The 16279-nt window shown below is 38.9% G+C and overlaps 1 protein-coding gene across 8 annotated transcripts in view; it reads right to left on the bottom strand.

The window, feature by feature from the left end:
* NNT (nicotinamide nucleotide transhydrogenase) overlaps positions 1–16279 on the bottom strand; it is a 93043-nt gene that overhangs the window by 43047 nt on the left and 33717 nt on the right. For all 8 annotated transcript variants that reach the window (XM_033852850.2, XM_019930059.3, XM_073802092.1 and 5 more), the window contains 3 exons: positions 4210–4343; positions 3524–3715; positions 2821–2974 (listed from right to left, as the gene is read on the bottom strand). In XM_033852850.2, the coding sequence (XP_033708741.1) occupies positions 2821–2974; positions 3524–3715; positions 4210–4343 (480 nt within the window). The remainder of the gene's footprint in view (positions 1–2820; positions 2975–3523; positions 3716–4209; positions 4344–16279) is intronic.

The raw sequence follows: 16279 nt of genomic DNA, 5'->3' as shown, positions 1-16279 counted from the left end.
CATATGGCTTCCACCCACCCGGGACAGAAGTTTTGCAATTGCTCCTGAATCTGGACTGGACTGCTGGCCAGGGTAGTCAGCTCCAGCCCCAACACTAAGTCAGCAAACAGGATTTTACAAAGAAAAGGAAAAAAAAAAAAAATACGAATTAAATTAAGAATGTGCAGAATACAAACAGTCAGCTCTCAACATACATCTTTAATTATCGCCTTTCCTAATAGCAAACATGTGGATGGCTGTTCTGCAACAGAGGAAAGGGTTACCTAGTGGTCAGTGAAAACCAACTGATAATGGGTGACCAGAAAGCTGGAATTTAACTTTTTTGAATAAGGTACTTTTATCCCTTGATATAAACTATTTCTTTATAAGTGGCATAGCTGGAACATTAGCAATTGACATTCATTTTTACTTTACATCAGTCAATAAGACTGTAGTTTTAAATTTTTTAAAAATTTTTTTCACTGCCCCACACAGCATGTGAGATCTTAGTTCCCCAACCAGGGACTGAACCAGTGCCCCCCGGAGTGGAAGCACGCAGTCTTAACCACTGGACCACCAGGGAAGTCTCTGTAGTTTTATTTTCCTACCCACATACAAGATTTCCAGTGTTCCAATGGATGGCCTGTTAACCATCTGGAGGGAGAGTTAGACAGAATATTGTTTTGTGTTTCAGTTAAACATCAGAGAAGGGCTGTACAGGGTTATATTTAAGGACATGTTTTCTTAAGCCAGACTGCCTGGTTCAAATCCTGGCTCTACTGCTTGTCAGCTGTGTGATCTCAGGCAAGTTACTTAACCTCTCTGTGCTCCAGTACCCTCATCTGTAAAATTATTAACCCTCTCTGTCGTCATCTGGAAAAAGAAAATAATAATATGCCCACTTTACTGAGTACTTATAAGGAATAAACGAGCTAAGGCACGTGAAGTGTTTTAGCACAATGCCTAGCACTCATTAAATGCCCACATTAGTTCAGAAGCACTAAATTACCATAACCTGCAGTCAATTGTGTTGGGCATCTAAGATAGAAATCCCACATCTGAAGGTTTTCTTTTCTTTTCTTTTTTAATAAACTTATTTATTTTATTTATTTATTTTTGGCTGCATTGTGTCTTCGTTGCTGCGTGAGGGCTTTCTCTAGTTGCGGTGAACAGGGCCTACTCTTTGTTGCGGTGCGTGGGCTTCTCATTGCAGTGGCTTCTCTTGTTGCGGAGCACAGGCTCTAGGCACGTGGGCTTCAGTAGTTGTGCTACATGGGCTCAGTAGTTGCGGCTTGTAGGCTCTAGAGAGCTGGCTCAGTAGTTGTAGTGCATGGGTTTAGCTGCTCCGCAGCATGTGGGATCTTCCGGGACACGGATCGAACCTGTGTCCCCTGCAGTGGCAGGCGGATTCTTAACCACCGCGCCACCAGGGAAGCCCCAGGTTTTCTTATTAACTATTTAATAAACTAAAGTCTTTTCTATAATACATTCAGTAATGTCAAATGTGCTACATTTAGTTTGTGTAACAGAGGAAAAAGAAAAGAAAAACAGAGAAAAAAGAAAAGGGAAAAAAAGCAAATTACATTCTTTGAAGAATGCTAGTCAAATAGATTCCTAACAAATACACAAGAAAAACGCTTGGTTTTATTATAAAGGAGGAAGTTTTAGGGTACAGAAAATAAATATAAGGCCATCCTTTTATTCACTGGAATATGCCAATGTCATATCTATTAAAATGCAATAAACCTTGACTCAATAAACATAAGAGAAACCTAGAAAAATAAATCATCATTCATGCCTCACTACATTTCCTTATGAATTGTAAAGAGAAATGGAAATTTACAACCCTGCTGACAATACTCTCCATGCACAAAACAGTAACATGGTTTCTTTTTTTTTAACAAGTAAGAGCAAATAGGGACACTGCTCCATCTATTCACAATGTTCGCAACTAAAGGCTTTTTCAGTCATTTTGCTGAGACTTGCTCTTTATTCAAGGAGAGTTACATATTTAGCTTTAAAACATCTGGACTCACATGGGAATTTGGAGAATGCTGAGGCTACAAGAATTCTGTGTGCTTTGTACTGGTCCTTATTCTTTATAGTTGGCTTTTGTTTTGTTTTTATTTTGGCTCTAAGCAAATCTAAACATTTTTACTTCATTCTATGAGACAGAAACCAATTTAAAATCAAATATCCATATTTCAGACTCTAACAGTTCATAGCCAGAATGAATATTTATCATTATTTTATGATAATTCTTTACTGCCTTCATGAAGGTGAATTAGAAAACAAAGAATCTATGTTAAATTGTAAAGAAAGAGATAAAAATTTTTAAATTGAATTTTTTTTTTTACTAGGTGAATAACTTACTGTTTATTCTTCAATGCAAATATTTGGTTCCCCAGTCTTACCCAGAGGTGCAGATAATCACAAGTGATGTTTTATAAACCACAAAAAATAAACCAATAACCACATTTACATGCACTTAACACCAACACAATCTGTCATACATCGATACTCATTATATTTGATATATATAAAAATATTAACTATATTTTATATGTTTTCTATAAAAGTATTAACAGCCTATGTATTATTTCACACTCATTCAATCCAGCATTTATCCCAGTGCCTGCATCTCTGAGGGTACACAATGCAGTCTCCACGTCCACAGAGGTGGGACAGATGACATGTATGTGAAAATTGCTTCTAACAGGCCCAAGTCCTGATGGAATCCAACAAAGGACAACAGCATTTCATTTACTAATTTTGACAATTAATACATAACTCACAAAATTCAAAGAATTTGGACTAAATCTTCATAGATGGGACCCTCACCTGCTGTATATACAGAAGCTGATGTCATCGTCTTCCTGAAGGGCGTGACAGTAGCTGCTTTTTCGGCCTCCAGCTCAGCCACTGTCCTCTGTTTTACTGGGGCACCTTGAGGAATATTTTTCGGTGTGGGAGCAGGGAAGATCACTTCGCCATCCTAACAGAAATCAGAAAAATAGCACTTTTTAATCCAGCATTCAGTCAATCCAGTGTTGGGGAAAAACTCTTCTTTGAAAAGTAATTTTAAATAAATATAGAAATTCACGTAATTTATAATATCACTTTATATAAATATATATCACACATGTATATAAATAATGTCTGTGTCATGCATACATACATAGATGTACAATTAGTACATGTACAGAACATATAAGGAAGAATACAGAACAAACTTAAAAGCAGATAGGTGGGGGAGGGGGAATATTTAATTTTTACTTTATTCAATTCTGGGTTTTTTGTCTGTTTTTTTGTTTCTGTTTATCAAAAGCAATGCATATTTTAGGTGAGTCACACATGTATATAAATCTTGCAATATTTTTCTTTAAACTGTTCTACATTTTTAAACAATTTTTATTGGCATAAACCCAACACATCGATACTTTATTAGAATATATTCCAATTCCAAAATAGGATCGTTCTGTAAACAAAAATCCTAAAACAAATATATAATGAAAACACAGGAGAAACAGATCTCTTCACTTACCTTCATCACTACAGTTCCTCTAATGACGTGACCCATTGTACCAAAGTCAAAGTCATCTTTCACTTCAAAATAAAAATTGTCTTTGTCAGAGCTGATGGCCTTCAGGAGCTTGGTGATGTTGTTGGAATACAGGGTGCTGGCCTGAGTGGCCATTCGGCTGGGAAGGTCTGTGTAGCCTATGTGAGTAATCCCCTAAACAAACAAAAATACAGTCAGAAAGGTCTGTTGCTAAATGCCCATATTCTTTCTAGGACAGTTCTCAGTCAAGGCTAAGTTCTGAAATTACAAATCTTTATAAATATATACACACACTCACAAATACATATTTCAAAAGGAGCTTTAGGGCTTCCCTGGTGGCGCAGTGGCTGAGAGTCCGCCTGCCGATGCAGGGGACACGGGTTCGTACCCCGGTCCGGGAAGATCCCACATGCCGCGGAGCGGCTGGGCCCATTAGCCATGGCCACTGAGCCTGCACGTCCGGAGCCTGTGCTCCACAATGGGAGAGGCCACAACAGTGAGAGGCCCGCGTACCACAAAAAAAAAAAGGAGCTTTAAGTGTGACTGTTTTTAAGTTTAGAAAATTTCAGGCCTCAGTTTCTCTAAATATTTAAAGCAATAAACACCCTCTCACAAATCAATAAAGATATAGGAACAGGTTCATAGATAGAGGAAGCTTTGTGCTGTACCTTATGAACATAAAGTTCTCCTGGCTTGGTGGTTTCAAAGTTTCCGCCAGCCTCAGCAGCTAAATCCACAACAACTGAACCTTCCTTCATGGACTCGATCATTTCTTTACTAAACAAAACGGGAGCTTTTTTACCTAATAAAACCAAAGAAAAGAGTACAAATTACATGGTAATTTCTTAAAACTTTATATTCTAATTATTACAGTAGTCTCTGGGTACCCAGGAATTTAACATCTGAATATATAACTCTTTCAAAGAGACCCCCTAAAGTTCATAACACAGGTGAGACTGGTCAGTCTCCTAAGGAAGAAATAGGATGAGTGTGAGCTGCAAAGCCAGTGGGTGGGAGGGAGCCGCTTAGCCAGAGAGCAAGCCTTGTCATTTGCTAAGCATGGAAATTTCAGCTAGCACTGCTCTTCCCAACTGGTTTACACCCTGTACCACTCATGAAGAGATCAACATTTTGCCTGTTTCTTTACAAATGCATAATAAATAAGCTAGTAAGGAAACTATGTGCACCCAAATTGGACGATTCATAAAGATCACAAATGTCAAGGGAACATTCAACAGTAATCTATGAATGACAAAATAGAGTATTTCCAATCGTCTTAACCAATGGCACCAGATTTTCCCACATGCTATATTAATCTACCTTAATTTAACACAGGATAACTTCGAGGAGAGACAGCGAAGTACCATGAAATGGAAACAGTAGGATACCACAACTCCAAAAAATCTTAGGAACCACTCATACATTTTTATTCCCACTCAACAACTATTTATTCTGCACCTCTGGTGAGTCGAGCTCCATGCCTGGTGCTGGGAGTGTACTGGCAGATAAACAGAAAAGATCCCTGTTCTCATGGAGCCTGCCCCTCATGAGATATTTCACATCTTAAAATAAATCGTTTACTAATTCTTTCATAGAGGATAAAGCACCAAACATAAGGATTTTTCAAGTTAACATAAATTAATATGTTCAACAGGGGTCCACACTGTGGGTATAATACCTCGTTCAAGTTTCATAAAACAGTGTAAATATCTAAGCCAAAAGAGAAAGGAAATAAACTTGCGAGACTGGCCACAGGAAAGCAGAGAATTAATGGCCTAATGATCTTTTTTTTCTTCTTTCGAAAGTTTTCAACTCTGTGTCTACAGAATTTTAGTAAAAGCACTGTCAGTTTTATAAATGGAAATCAACTCAAAGTAAAATTTGCATGATAATAATCTGCTTTTCAATCTACTTGACTGGAATATATGCGATTCAAAAAAGAAAAATAACCTTTTTTTGTAGCACATGTGAAAAACAAAGTTGTAAAGATACATGTGGGTGTATCTCCTTTCTCAATGCGAACCTTATACTTCCAAGATCAAGCCCAACTCCTAAGCCTCCTATTATCCAAGGCCTTTCTCCCCGGGCTGAAGCACTCCTCTTAGCAGTTCTCCTCACTACTGTCCCACTGGACCTTCTGCTCCAGCCACAATGGTTTGTTAGAGAAGCTCTGGTTCTCTCTTCTGAGTCTCCATGAAAAAGAGCAAGAATGAGGAGATCTTTTCCCAAAGACAACACACCCTTTGGTCCTGGTAGTTTTGCCACTTCTCAAAATTCTCTGGAATTACGTATTCCTTTCCTCTACCCTCCCGCATTGTAGTCCACCAAAGGTATCTTGAATACTTAAACATTACTCGAGCATGAGAATTTGGGGATGCAAACAACAGCATCTGAGGACTCGTCCCAAACTAAAGGTCATGCTGACCAGCACTGCAGTGATGTAAAGCTCTGGATGACGTGGCTGCATCTACATAAAGTGGCGAGTTTAAAGGGTTAACCTGTACTTTGCAGGTATTTACTGTCGTCACCACCCACCCCCAGCCCTTGTCCAGAGCCCCTTCGTTATTAACCAGACTCTCGTTTGCCACAGCCTTTCCTCCCACCTTACTTGTACCCTCCAGTCTTAGGTCGACGTGCCTTAAGCTACTCTTCTGGCTAGAACCAAGTTGGACCCAGGCGCAACCCCTTTGAATTCTAACCACACCAACTTTACGACCATCGACCTCACAAATTGGATTTGGCATCTAACTAATTTCTCCCGCCCTAGACATTCTGGATTCCTTCTTCCTTCTGAGATATCTATAGCTACAGATCAGACCCTGCATCTGTAATGCTGCCCACTTTATAAGACGTCAAGTGGCCAAAACCATTTAGGCTCCCTAGAAAACATCTGATGCACCACCTATTTCTCTTCTTTGATTTTACTTATTCAACCTTCACAGAACAATTTTGCAGTGGCTGACACAACACACACACACACACACACACACACACACACGTGTGTCATAACAGAGATAACAGGTGTTCCGTCCATATTATCACTCTGAAATTCAACCGCTTTTGAAAGGATAGCATTTTCTTTCACTTAACAGTATTTTACTTAGTACATAGCCAAATAACTGGAGGGTAAGTTAAAAGAATAGACTTAAATTACAGAGGAATGTTTAAAAGACATGGAATTATTACAAGTAAAAGCACACAACAGAACAGTATGTATAGGATGTTCCCATTCAGTAAAAAAAAATTTACATATACATATGTATGAATGTTTCAAGAGTGTGTGTGTGTGTGTGTGTGTGTGTATAGATACATACACACACACAAAAAAAATATTACATATACTATATAGTTCCTAGCAAATTCTATAGAGTATAATGTTTAACAATAACAGGACGTCTTTGAGTAGTAAGACTAAGAATAATTTATTTCCGTCTTTGTGCTTTTTCTTATCTCCCAAGTATTCTAGAAGAGCTTGTTTTCATGTTATACTTTTAAAAATTCAATAAGGGCTACAGGGAATACAATGATGAATATAACAGTGCAGCTGCCTTTAAGAACTCACATGTGGATTAACTTTTTGAAAATTCTGAAAAGTGCAGAAATGCAAATTAAAAACAGAAGAAGGGAAGAAAGGAGCCAAAAGAGGAGCAGAGTAGCACAAAAAAGTTCCAAACGAGCAAATCCTCAAAAGATTAGGTCAAGGGAGGGAAAGACTGAGAAGGAAATTTCAAAGTACTATCCTACCCTGACGGCCTACTATGATAAAACTGTAATGTAAGGTAAGTGCAGCATCACAAAATGGAAGGAACAAAAGGAATAAGATGATTAGCTAGGTTTTGGGGGAAAAAATTCCCCAAACCTAATATCTTACTTCAAACTGAACTCTGAACTCTATAGGTCAGAATTAATTATAAAAGAAGGGCTTCCGTGGTGGCACAGTGGTTTAGAGTCCGCCTGCCGATGCAGGGGACACGGGTTCGTGCCCTGGTCCGGGAAGATCCCACATGCCGCGGAGCGGCTGGGCCCGTGAGCCATGGCTGCTGAGCCTGCGCGTCCGGAGCCTGTGCTCCGCAACGGGAGAGGCCACAACAGTGAGAGGCCCGCGTACCGCAAAAAAAAAGAAAAGAAAAGAAAAAAAATAAAAGAAAAAAATCAACCCATAAAGAAAAGAAAAAAAGGAAACACTTTGTGAATATCTCTCCTATCTTTGGATTGAAAAGTACTTCCTAAATTTACGGAAATGGGAAAAGTTACAAAGGAAAATGTCAATAAGCTTAAATATGAAAAAGGTATGTATTACTATCCTCAAAAAAAATAAACATGACAAAAAATTAATACAATAAAAATCTCACAGAAGTTTAAATAAAAACAAAACACTAAGATCCTAATTGATAAATAAACAGCAAATACAAATGGCCAATTCAAAGAGAATGGTAACAACCAAATGAAGAAAGTTCACCCTCAGTAAGACTAAAAGAAATGTGAGTACAAAGAGCGAGATACATTTTTGCCCTCAAACTGAAAGAGTCAACAAAATCCAAATACTTCTGAAATGAAACAATTAGCTGGAAAATCTACTAATGAGATTATGAACTGTGTAATCTTTCAACAAAGCATAGTAGATCAAGTGTGTATCAACAGGCCAAAAATACTGATATTCATTCATCCAGTAATTCTACTTCTAAGGTTTGATTAATCCTGGGGAAATCAATGAAAGTACAGATACAAGAATAAAGCAGAAAAAAAATGTTAGAACATTATTTTTAATTGACAAAAACTGGAAATAAAATATTAAATTTAATATTAAAATATTATTAAAATATTAAAATATATTTGCAAAGAGTTCTTATTGACTTATTATGTTAAGGGAGAAAACTTATGATATAATAATATTAAGTGGAGAAAGTAAGAAAGATATTTTATCTTCATCTAACATGATAAAAATGCATGGAAAAAAGGCTGAAAGAAAATGGTAAAATGTTAAGAGTATTTTTCACTGAGTAGAAGGATCACAAATGATCTTTATTTTCTTTTGTACTTTACTGCATTTCCAACAAGTCATACTATTTTTATAAACAGATAAAGCATAAAGTTTTAAAGTTTCCCCATTTAAGCTGAGGACAGAGATTAAAGAGTTGCACTAGAAGAATTAAAATAACTTAGAAATGCCCTTAACCAGTCTGTTAACTTACCAATTGAAAACACTGCACTCAAAATCCTCTGCCCTCCCTGCTACAGCAAAGGAAGCTATACAGTTAGGACAGCCTTTCAAAGAGTGAATCCAAACACTTATACAGGCAGACAGAAACATAACTAAGGATGGATAATAGACAGGAAGATGTGCACAGATTTTTTTATAATATATAACATAGAAAAGAATATATCCAATGTTTAATTAGAGATGTCCCATATAGAGATGTCCCATAATTACCCCAGTGACAGCCCTGTGCAGATCCTAGACACAAGGATAAAAGATCCAATGAGCATATCAGGTGTTTCAAGACAGGACTGTAGAAGGCAGAAGAGTTAATAAAAGAAGGCAGATAAGAGGTATTTTTTTAGAGGCACAATTGGGCTTTCCCTTTTTGACTGCTCATTACTGTTAATTTTATCATTTATCTGCAAAAGATGAGCTACACAAAAAGACCAAGACTGTTACATCTCTTCAAACCACCCTCCCCCAAAAATCACTGATTGAAAAAATTAACAAGGAGAAAAAAAAAATTTTAATATATTTCCTGGCACAATACAAACTGTGGGTGAAAGATGTTCAACTTCATGAAATATTTCTTGGTTCCTTATGGTTCATGGACATTAAGTTCCTGGTAAGATTACTCAGTTCCCTCCCAGATGGGAGTTTATTTCCATACTTTTGCCAAGACAATGGTAGGACAACATGCACTCACAGTCATCATTCAAGGAGTCATCCATTCATTGACTCAAGCAATAACTTAGTGCCTACCACGTGCAGGCTAGATGGGGAAGGAAAGCTTTACTTACAGCTCTAAGGTCTCATAGTTTAGGATTGAAAGAGGTTGCATTCAAAGATTAGTTGCATTCAAAGATTTATTAGGAGAATAGCTAAGATACTTATAGCACTCATCTAAAAGTTTCAATTATAGTTTCCCAATTGGATGGCCATTATTTAGGGTGAGTAGAGGTGCCATAGATTAGTGTAAGGCATCCCTGAATCTCTGTGTGCACCCAGAACTGCCAATAGACAGAAAAAAACGCCTCACACATGTGCACTGTTTCTAGACGTATGTATGTATGGCTGTGATTCACACAAAGTTATTCTGAAATGTGACTGAATTCATAGGATCTTTTCATACTCATGGGTTTTCTCATTAAACGAATACTAAGATGCAGTTTTTAAAGTAGTAAATTCAAAGATTTCTAGAAAAAAATTACTTCTTTCTAAAAATAGCTTTAACAACTTTTCACTATGCAGCAAAAGAATATACCACTGGCCTCTCTACAACAGTAAATTAAAAAAAGAGAGATTTGGCTTAAACTAAATCTCAACAGCTAAAGATTTACTGGAAAGTTTTGCAATATATTATACCTCTCTGAATAAATCAGGCCTAACGTGGTCATCTGAAATCAATAAATTCTCAGATTCTATCTTACTGGAAAAAGAATCAAGGCCTCACAAACAACTTTAATCACAAAAAAAAAAAAAGAAGGAAAAATTAATAGGAAACCACTAAAAATATTAAGAACAACAAGACACCAAGATGAAAAACGCTTACCACAAAATTTTATAATAATTCCCAAGAGCATTTAGCATTATTTACTGGAATTATTCAATGGCATTTAATCAGATGGGGAAATTCCTAACTTCCTGGCCTGTAAGCCGTCAAATTAAGCAGGCTCAAGAAAAACTTTCTGGGCTTCCCTGGTGGTGCAGTTGCTAAGAATCTGCTTGCCAATTCAGGGAACACGGGTTCGAGCCCCGGTCCGGGAAGATCCCACGTGCCGCGGAGCAACCAAGCCTATGCACTGCAACTACTGAGCCTGTGCTCTAGAGCCCGCGAGCCACAACTACTGAAGCTTGTACACTTAGAGCCCGTGCTCCACAGCAAAAGAAGCCACCACAATGAGAAGCCTGCGCACTGCAACGCAGAGCAGCCCCCGCTCGCCGCAACTAGAGAAAGCCCGCAAGCAGCAACGAAGACCCAACGCAGCCAAAAATAAATAAATGAATTTATAAAAACAAAGAAAAAGAAAAACTTTCTGCTTTAACAAGAACATGGTATATTTAACAGTATAGTAATAAAGAGATTAATAATATAAATTATAGAGTATATGTCTCCAAATGAAAATAGATTTCTCATGAACAAGTACTATAAATAAAGGATAATTTTTAATGTAACACAATACTGTATATTGACTACATGCAAAACAGAGCATGTAAAAATGTTCTGAACTTTAGTATTTATACAGTAAGAAATGTCATTCTAAGCATATAATTTTATACTGAGCACTAGTGTTTATCCAGCATCCTCTTGTCACTACTTTGATTTCCATTTTCTCCACACAGTCCATGAGCTTCAGGAGAAATGACCTGAAACTACTCCAGAGGCAGGCCTCGCTGGCTTAAGGGTAATCTCAGCACCTACTGAAGACCAGTTCAGAAATCCAGGTGTAAGCTGAGGGGCATCTCATTGCCCTGCCTACATGGATTGGTTCAGAAGTGGGGATGTAACCCAGACAAGGCCAATAAGAATGAGGGAAAGTGTGCTAAGGGATTGTGAAAAAGTAGTTCCCTTGCTCTTCAAGAGGGAGCCATGAGAACGGCTTGCCTTGCCCTCCGGATGTGTGCTGCGCACAGTGGAGGCCTGCCTCTGCTCCTGACCATGAAACCAACTCAGAGAGGGCGGAGCTAAAAGAGGACAAAGCGGTACAGCAGGGCCCCGACGCACACCTACCCAGCTATAACTGGCTTCCTTCACCTACGCAACCCAGCAAATCTCCTTTCTTGTTTAAGGCAGACTGTGTTGGAATTTCTGCTTCTGGCAGCCAAAGGCACCCTAACTGATACACACCAAAGGCTCTTCTGGAATAACAAAATCATAGATGGGGTTAAAATATTGAGTCTTTTTTTTTTAACACATTCCTATTCTTTATGATAGTCTACTTCTTTTTTTCTTTCTTTCTTTCTTTATTTATTTATGGTTGCGTTGGGTCTTGTTTGCTGCACGCGGGCTTTCTCTAGTTGCGGTGAGCAGAGGCTACTCTCCGTTGCGATGCGCGGGCTTCTCATTGCGGTGGCTTCTCTTGTTGTGGAGCACGGGCTCTAGGCACGCGGGCTTCAGTAGTTGTGTCATGTGGGCTCAGTAGTTGTGGCTCATGGGCTCTAGAGCGCAGGCTCAGTAGTTGTAGCACACGGGCTTAGTTGCTCCACGGCATGTGGGATCTTCCCGGACCAGGGCTCGAACCTGTGTCCCCTGCATTGGCAGGAGGATTCTTAGCAATTGCACCACGAGGGAAGTCCAAAATATTGAGTCTTAAACTATAAAAATGTTACAGATAAGGACAAAAGGCTTTTTATACATATATGTACACATATGAAAAAAAAGAGATAATTGGTTATGTAATAGATTGGATGTGGCAAAAAACTGCTGAACATTTGACCCACTGATCTAATAAGTCTCTGATTCTGCCAGCCCCGAGGTGCACAGAGCAACACACGGATACAATCCCTCTATCTCTGTTATCACTAGAGAGGCTACAGATAGCTCTGTTCATGAACATAAAGGGATTCTGACCCAAGCTTAACCAGTCAAGCTTTATATGTGAGTTCTATTCCTGGAACTAGATAAAAATTTTCTCTGCCTAATTAATTATTTGTATAAGGAACCAGAGAGAAAGCCAGGTGGCAAAAACTTGACTGTTACAAATTGGATGCCTTGAGATATTTCTAAATGTAATATGTAGGAAATATGATTAGTCAACAGCATGTTTTAGCAGATAAGAGAAATCCTTAAAGATCTATTTAAAGAAGAAGCCTAAAAACAAGCCTTTACCTAATAATTAAAGAACACATTTATAAAAATTTTTTGAGGATTACCTCAATAATTTACCTGCCATAGCTGCAAAATTCTGTATAGATAAAAATCAAAATCAGTCAAGGCTTTACCATGGCTTCATAAGCTATGGGAATTCTCAAAAAAAGGAAAACAACTTACCAAACCTAAATGGTAACATAAAAAGGAAACATATATATTATATATTATATATTATATATATATATAAATATATAATACATTAAATAATATTCTTATATAAATTATAACATTCTTTGTTTTCCCTCCAATACATGTCTAGATGTACATTAGCTACCAATCCCTAAAAAATTAATGAATATTTATTATACATTTGTTTATAAAATAATTAGGAGGTTATTTTTTAAAAGAGAAATAATGCTGTTTATTTCATTTTCCATGTCAGAAAACTTAGGTCAGGGGACTTCCCTGGTGGTGCAGTGGTTAAGAATCCACCTGCCAATGCGGAAGACATGGGTTCGATCCCTGGTCCAGGAAGATCCCACATGCCAAGAAGCAACTAAGCCCGTGCGCCACAATGACTGAGCCTGCACTCTAGAGCCCGCGAATCACAACTACTGAGCCCGTGTGCCACAACTACTGAAGCCCACACGCCTAGAGCCTGTGCTCTGCAACAAGAGAAGCCACCTCAATGAGAACACGTGCACCGCAGCGAAGCGTAGCCCCCGCTCACCGCAACTAGAGAAAGCCCACGCGCAGCAAGGAACACCCAACGCAGCCAAAAATAAATAAAATTTAAAAAAAAAAAAAAAACTTAGGTCAGAATGAGATTGACGGAAAAGTCTTAATGAAATGGGTACCTTCAGAAAAGTCAGATAAAAAGCAAGTTAAGCCATGGTTTTCCACAGTGAAATCCATGCTAGATTGCCATCTAATGGCAATGCTTTTGTAACTTCATGAGTATGTCCATAAGCCTGATGATTTCAGAGAACATCTTTGACATGCCACATAATGCTCAAGAATGTCTGGACTTTCTATTGCAACAGTCAGTAGCTTTCCAGTCTGGATACCATTTGCAAGACTAAGCATCACCAATGGAAGAAAGGTGATTATGCTAATGCTCTACGTGCCAGGCCCTACACTGGGCTTTTTTCTTCATGTAGTTCTCAAAACAACTCTGCAAGATAAAAAGGTTTACTTCCTTTTCAGAAATGAGGAATCTGAGGTTCAGAGAGCCACAGCTGTTAAGCAGTGGAACTGGAATTTGAATCTACTCTATCTGGTTCTAAATCCATGATCTGATTGCCAATGAATGGATTTAACATAAGCAGATAAAATTAAAAACTGGGGAAGAGGAAAGAAGCTTTTAGTTCCTCACCAAAATCCACATTTGTTATGGGCTGAATTGTGTCCCCAGAAAAATTCACATGTTGAAACCCTAACCCCCGGTAACTCAGAATACGACTATATTTAGAGACAGAGTCTTTAAAGAGATGATTACATTAAATGAGGCCATCAGGGTGGGCCCTAATCCAATCTGACTGGTATCCTTAAAAACAAGAGAAAATGTGGACACAAAAAAGACACCAAGACCATGTGAGGACACAGCAAGAAGAGGCCCTCTACAAGCCCAGGAGAGGAGCCTCAAAAGAAACCTTGATCTTGGACTTCTAGGCTCCAGACTGTGAGAAAATAAATTTCTGTCGTTTAAGCTCCCCAGTCTGTGAGATCTTGTTACGGTACCCTTAGCAAACTAATACAATGTTCTCTTATTCCTGGGGGCACAGTTAGACAACCATTCCCAGCCTCCTTCGTAGTTAGGTTTGGCCATGTGACTAGGTCTTTAGCAGAAGAAATGTAAGCAGGGGTGGCGTACGCCACTTCTGGGCATCCCATGCACACTCCTCCTTGGCCCTTTACTTCTAGCTGGCTGGAACAGAGACAGTGCCCTGAGCGACCTTCACGGCCTCATAACGATGATGACAACATTGCTGTACCTGAATCCCCAGAGGACCACCTGAAGGAGAGCTGCCCTCCAATGTGTCAACCACCTATTACTGTTAACTGAGCAAGAAGTGACTTTCTATAATGTCTGAGCTTTGGGGTGAATTTGTTTTAGCAGCTAGACCATCCTAACTAATACTGAGGCATAAGAAAGTATAGAGAAAGTGGAAATAAGGAAGAACAGAAATGCCCATGGTGGAAAGTGCTGGTTATAACTGTAACTCTATCTATCGGGTGCTGTTTCACCAGAGACGGGACAGCCTCAGCCTCCCAATCCTTTTCAACTCAGGGACTGCCACAGAGGGAAGCACAGTGCTTTCCAATCTTGCAACATACTTTGGGAGAAATAACAGACCAAACCAGAAGATAATTCTGGGCCATAAATCTTCCTACCAGGGCATCTGTTAAATTTGGCCCAGTCACTCACTAAATGTGCTCAAACACACTCTAAATAGTCAAGATTGATAAATGACGATGGAAAACTCCACAGTCTTGGCATCTTCCTCTTAAGGACAAGTTGCCCTGCCTCTGTTGAAAGCTACCAAGACGTGTATAGACAGCCTGTGGTTACCAACCCTTGATGTTGCAACATTTAAGTATTTTTCTCTGTCCTTCCAAATTCTCAAAACAAATGAAACTCTGTACAAGAAATATTACAAAATTCCATACAATCATACAATGCATTTAAAGGAGGAGAGGATGGTAGATGAATCAGAGTAGTCAGTAAAAGAAAGTTAAATAATTCAAAAAAAGTTGAAAATCCCTGATCTATCGCTGTCCTGTAAGACCACAATGTTTACAGAATGAAAAGAACAATCTGAAAAATAAAGCTTTACTTTAGAGAAAGACCTTGTGTAGTCATCAAAACAATATTATCTTTGTGGAGTTTCACAAACGAAGAGTATACTGCTATATCAATTATTCTCTTGCCTAAAAGAACAAGTGTGAAAATTACTATGGAGGGCTTCCCTGGTGGCGCAGTGGTTGAGAGTCCGCCTGCAGATGCAGGGGACACGGGTATGTGCCCCGGTCCAGGAAGATCCCACATGCCACGGAGCGGCTGCGCCCGTGAGCCATGGCCGCTGAGCCTGCACGTCCGGAGCCTGGGCTCCGCAACAGGAGAGGCCACAACAGTGAGAGGCCCACGTACCGCAAAGAAAAAAAAAATTACTATGGAAAGTTACTCTTTTGTACTATATTTCTACTTCATATGAAAGATGGCTTCAAAGAGACAGGCAGCATCCAATGCAAAACCAATGTTGATTTTCCAGGAGACTGTGAGATCCCTCAGGTTTGGTCTCACGTGTGTAAGGCCCTTGTATATCAAGGGAAAACACTCCCTCCCAATTCTCCAGAGTCATGCAAAATTGCCACAAAGCTCCTTTGATGGGTGTATACTACAGACCCTATCTGATATAGATAAAAATAAAAAGGACTGTTACCCTAACCTGGATCATACCTAAAAAGAGGCCCAAGGATATATGGCCTAAGGGATCATAATTTATAATCAAGCAATGAATATCTTCCCTCCTGGCTGATAGGACACTTTCTAACTCCTGAACAGACCTTCCCACTACTTCCTAATTCTATCTCCTGAGAGGCCTAGCTCAACACCTCAAACTGCAAACGTGGCAAGTGTCCTACTTTTGAAAATTTAAGAAAGCTAGCTTCCCAGTCTTAAACTAGCCTCTGCAGTATTCCTATCCAAGAGTGTTCTTTCTTGGAT

The sequence above is a fragment of the Tursiops truncatus genome, chromosome 3 (assembly GCF_011762595.2).
Source record: "Tursiops truncatus isolate mTurTru1 chromosome 3, mTurTru1.mat.Y, whole genome shotgun sequence".
Taxonomy (NCBI): Eukaryota; Metazoa; Chordata; class Mammalia; order Artiodactyla; family Delphinidae; genus Tursiops; species Tursiops truncatus.
This window is presented reverse-complemented; position numbering and strand designations above follow the sequence as displayed.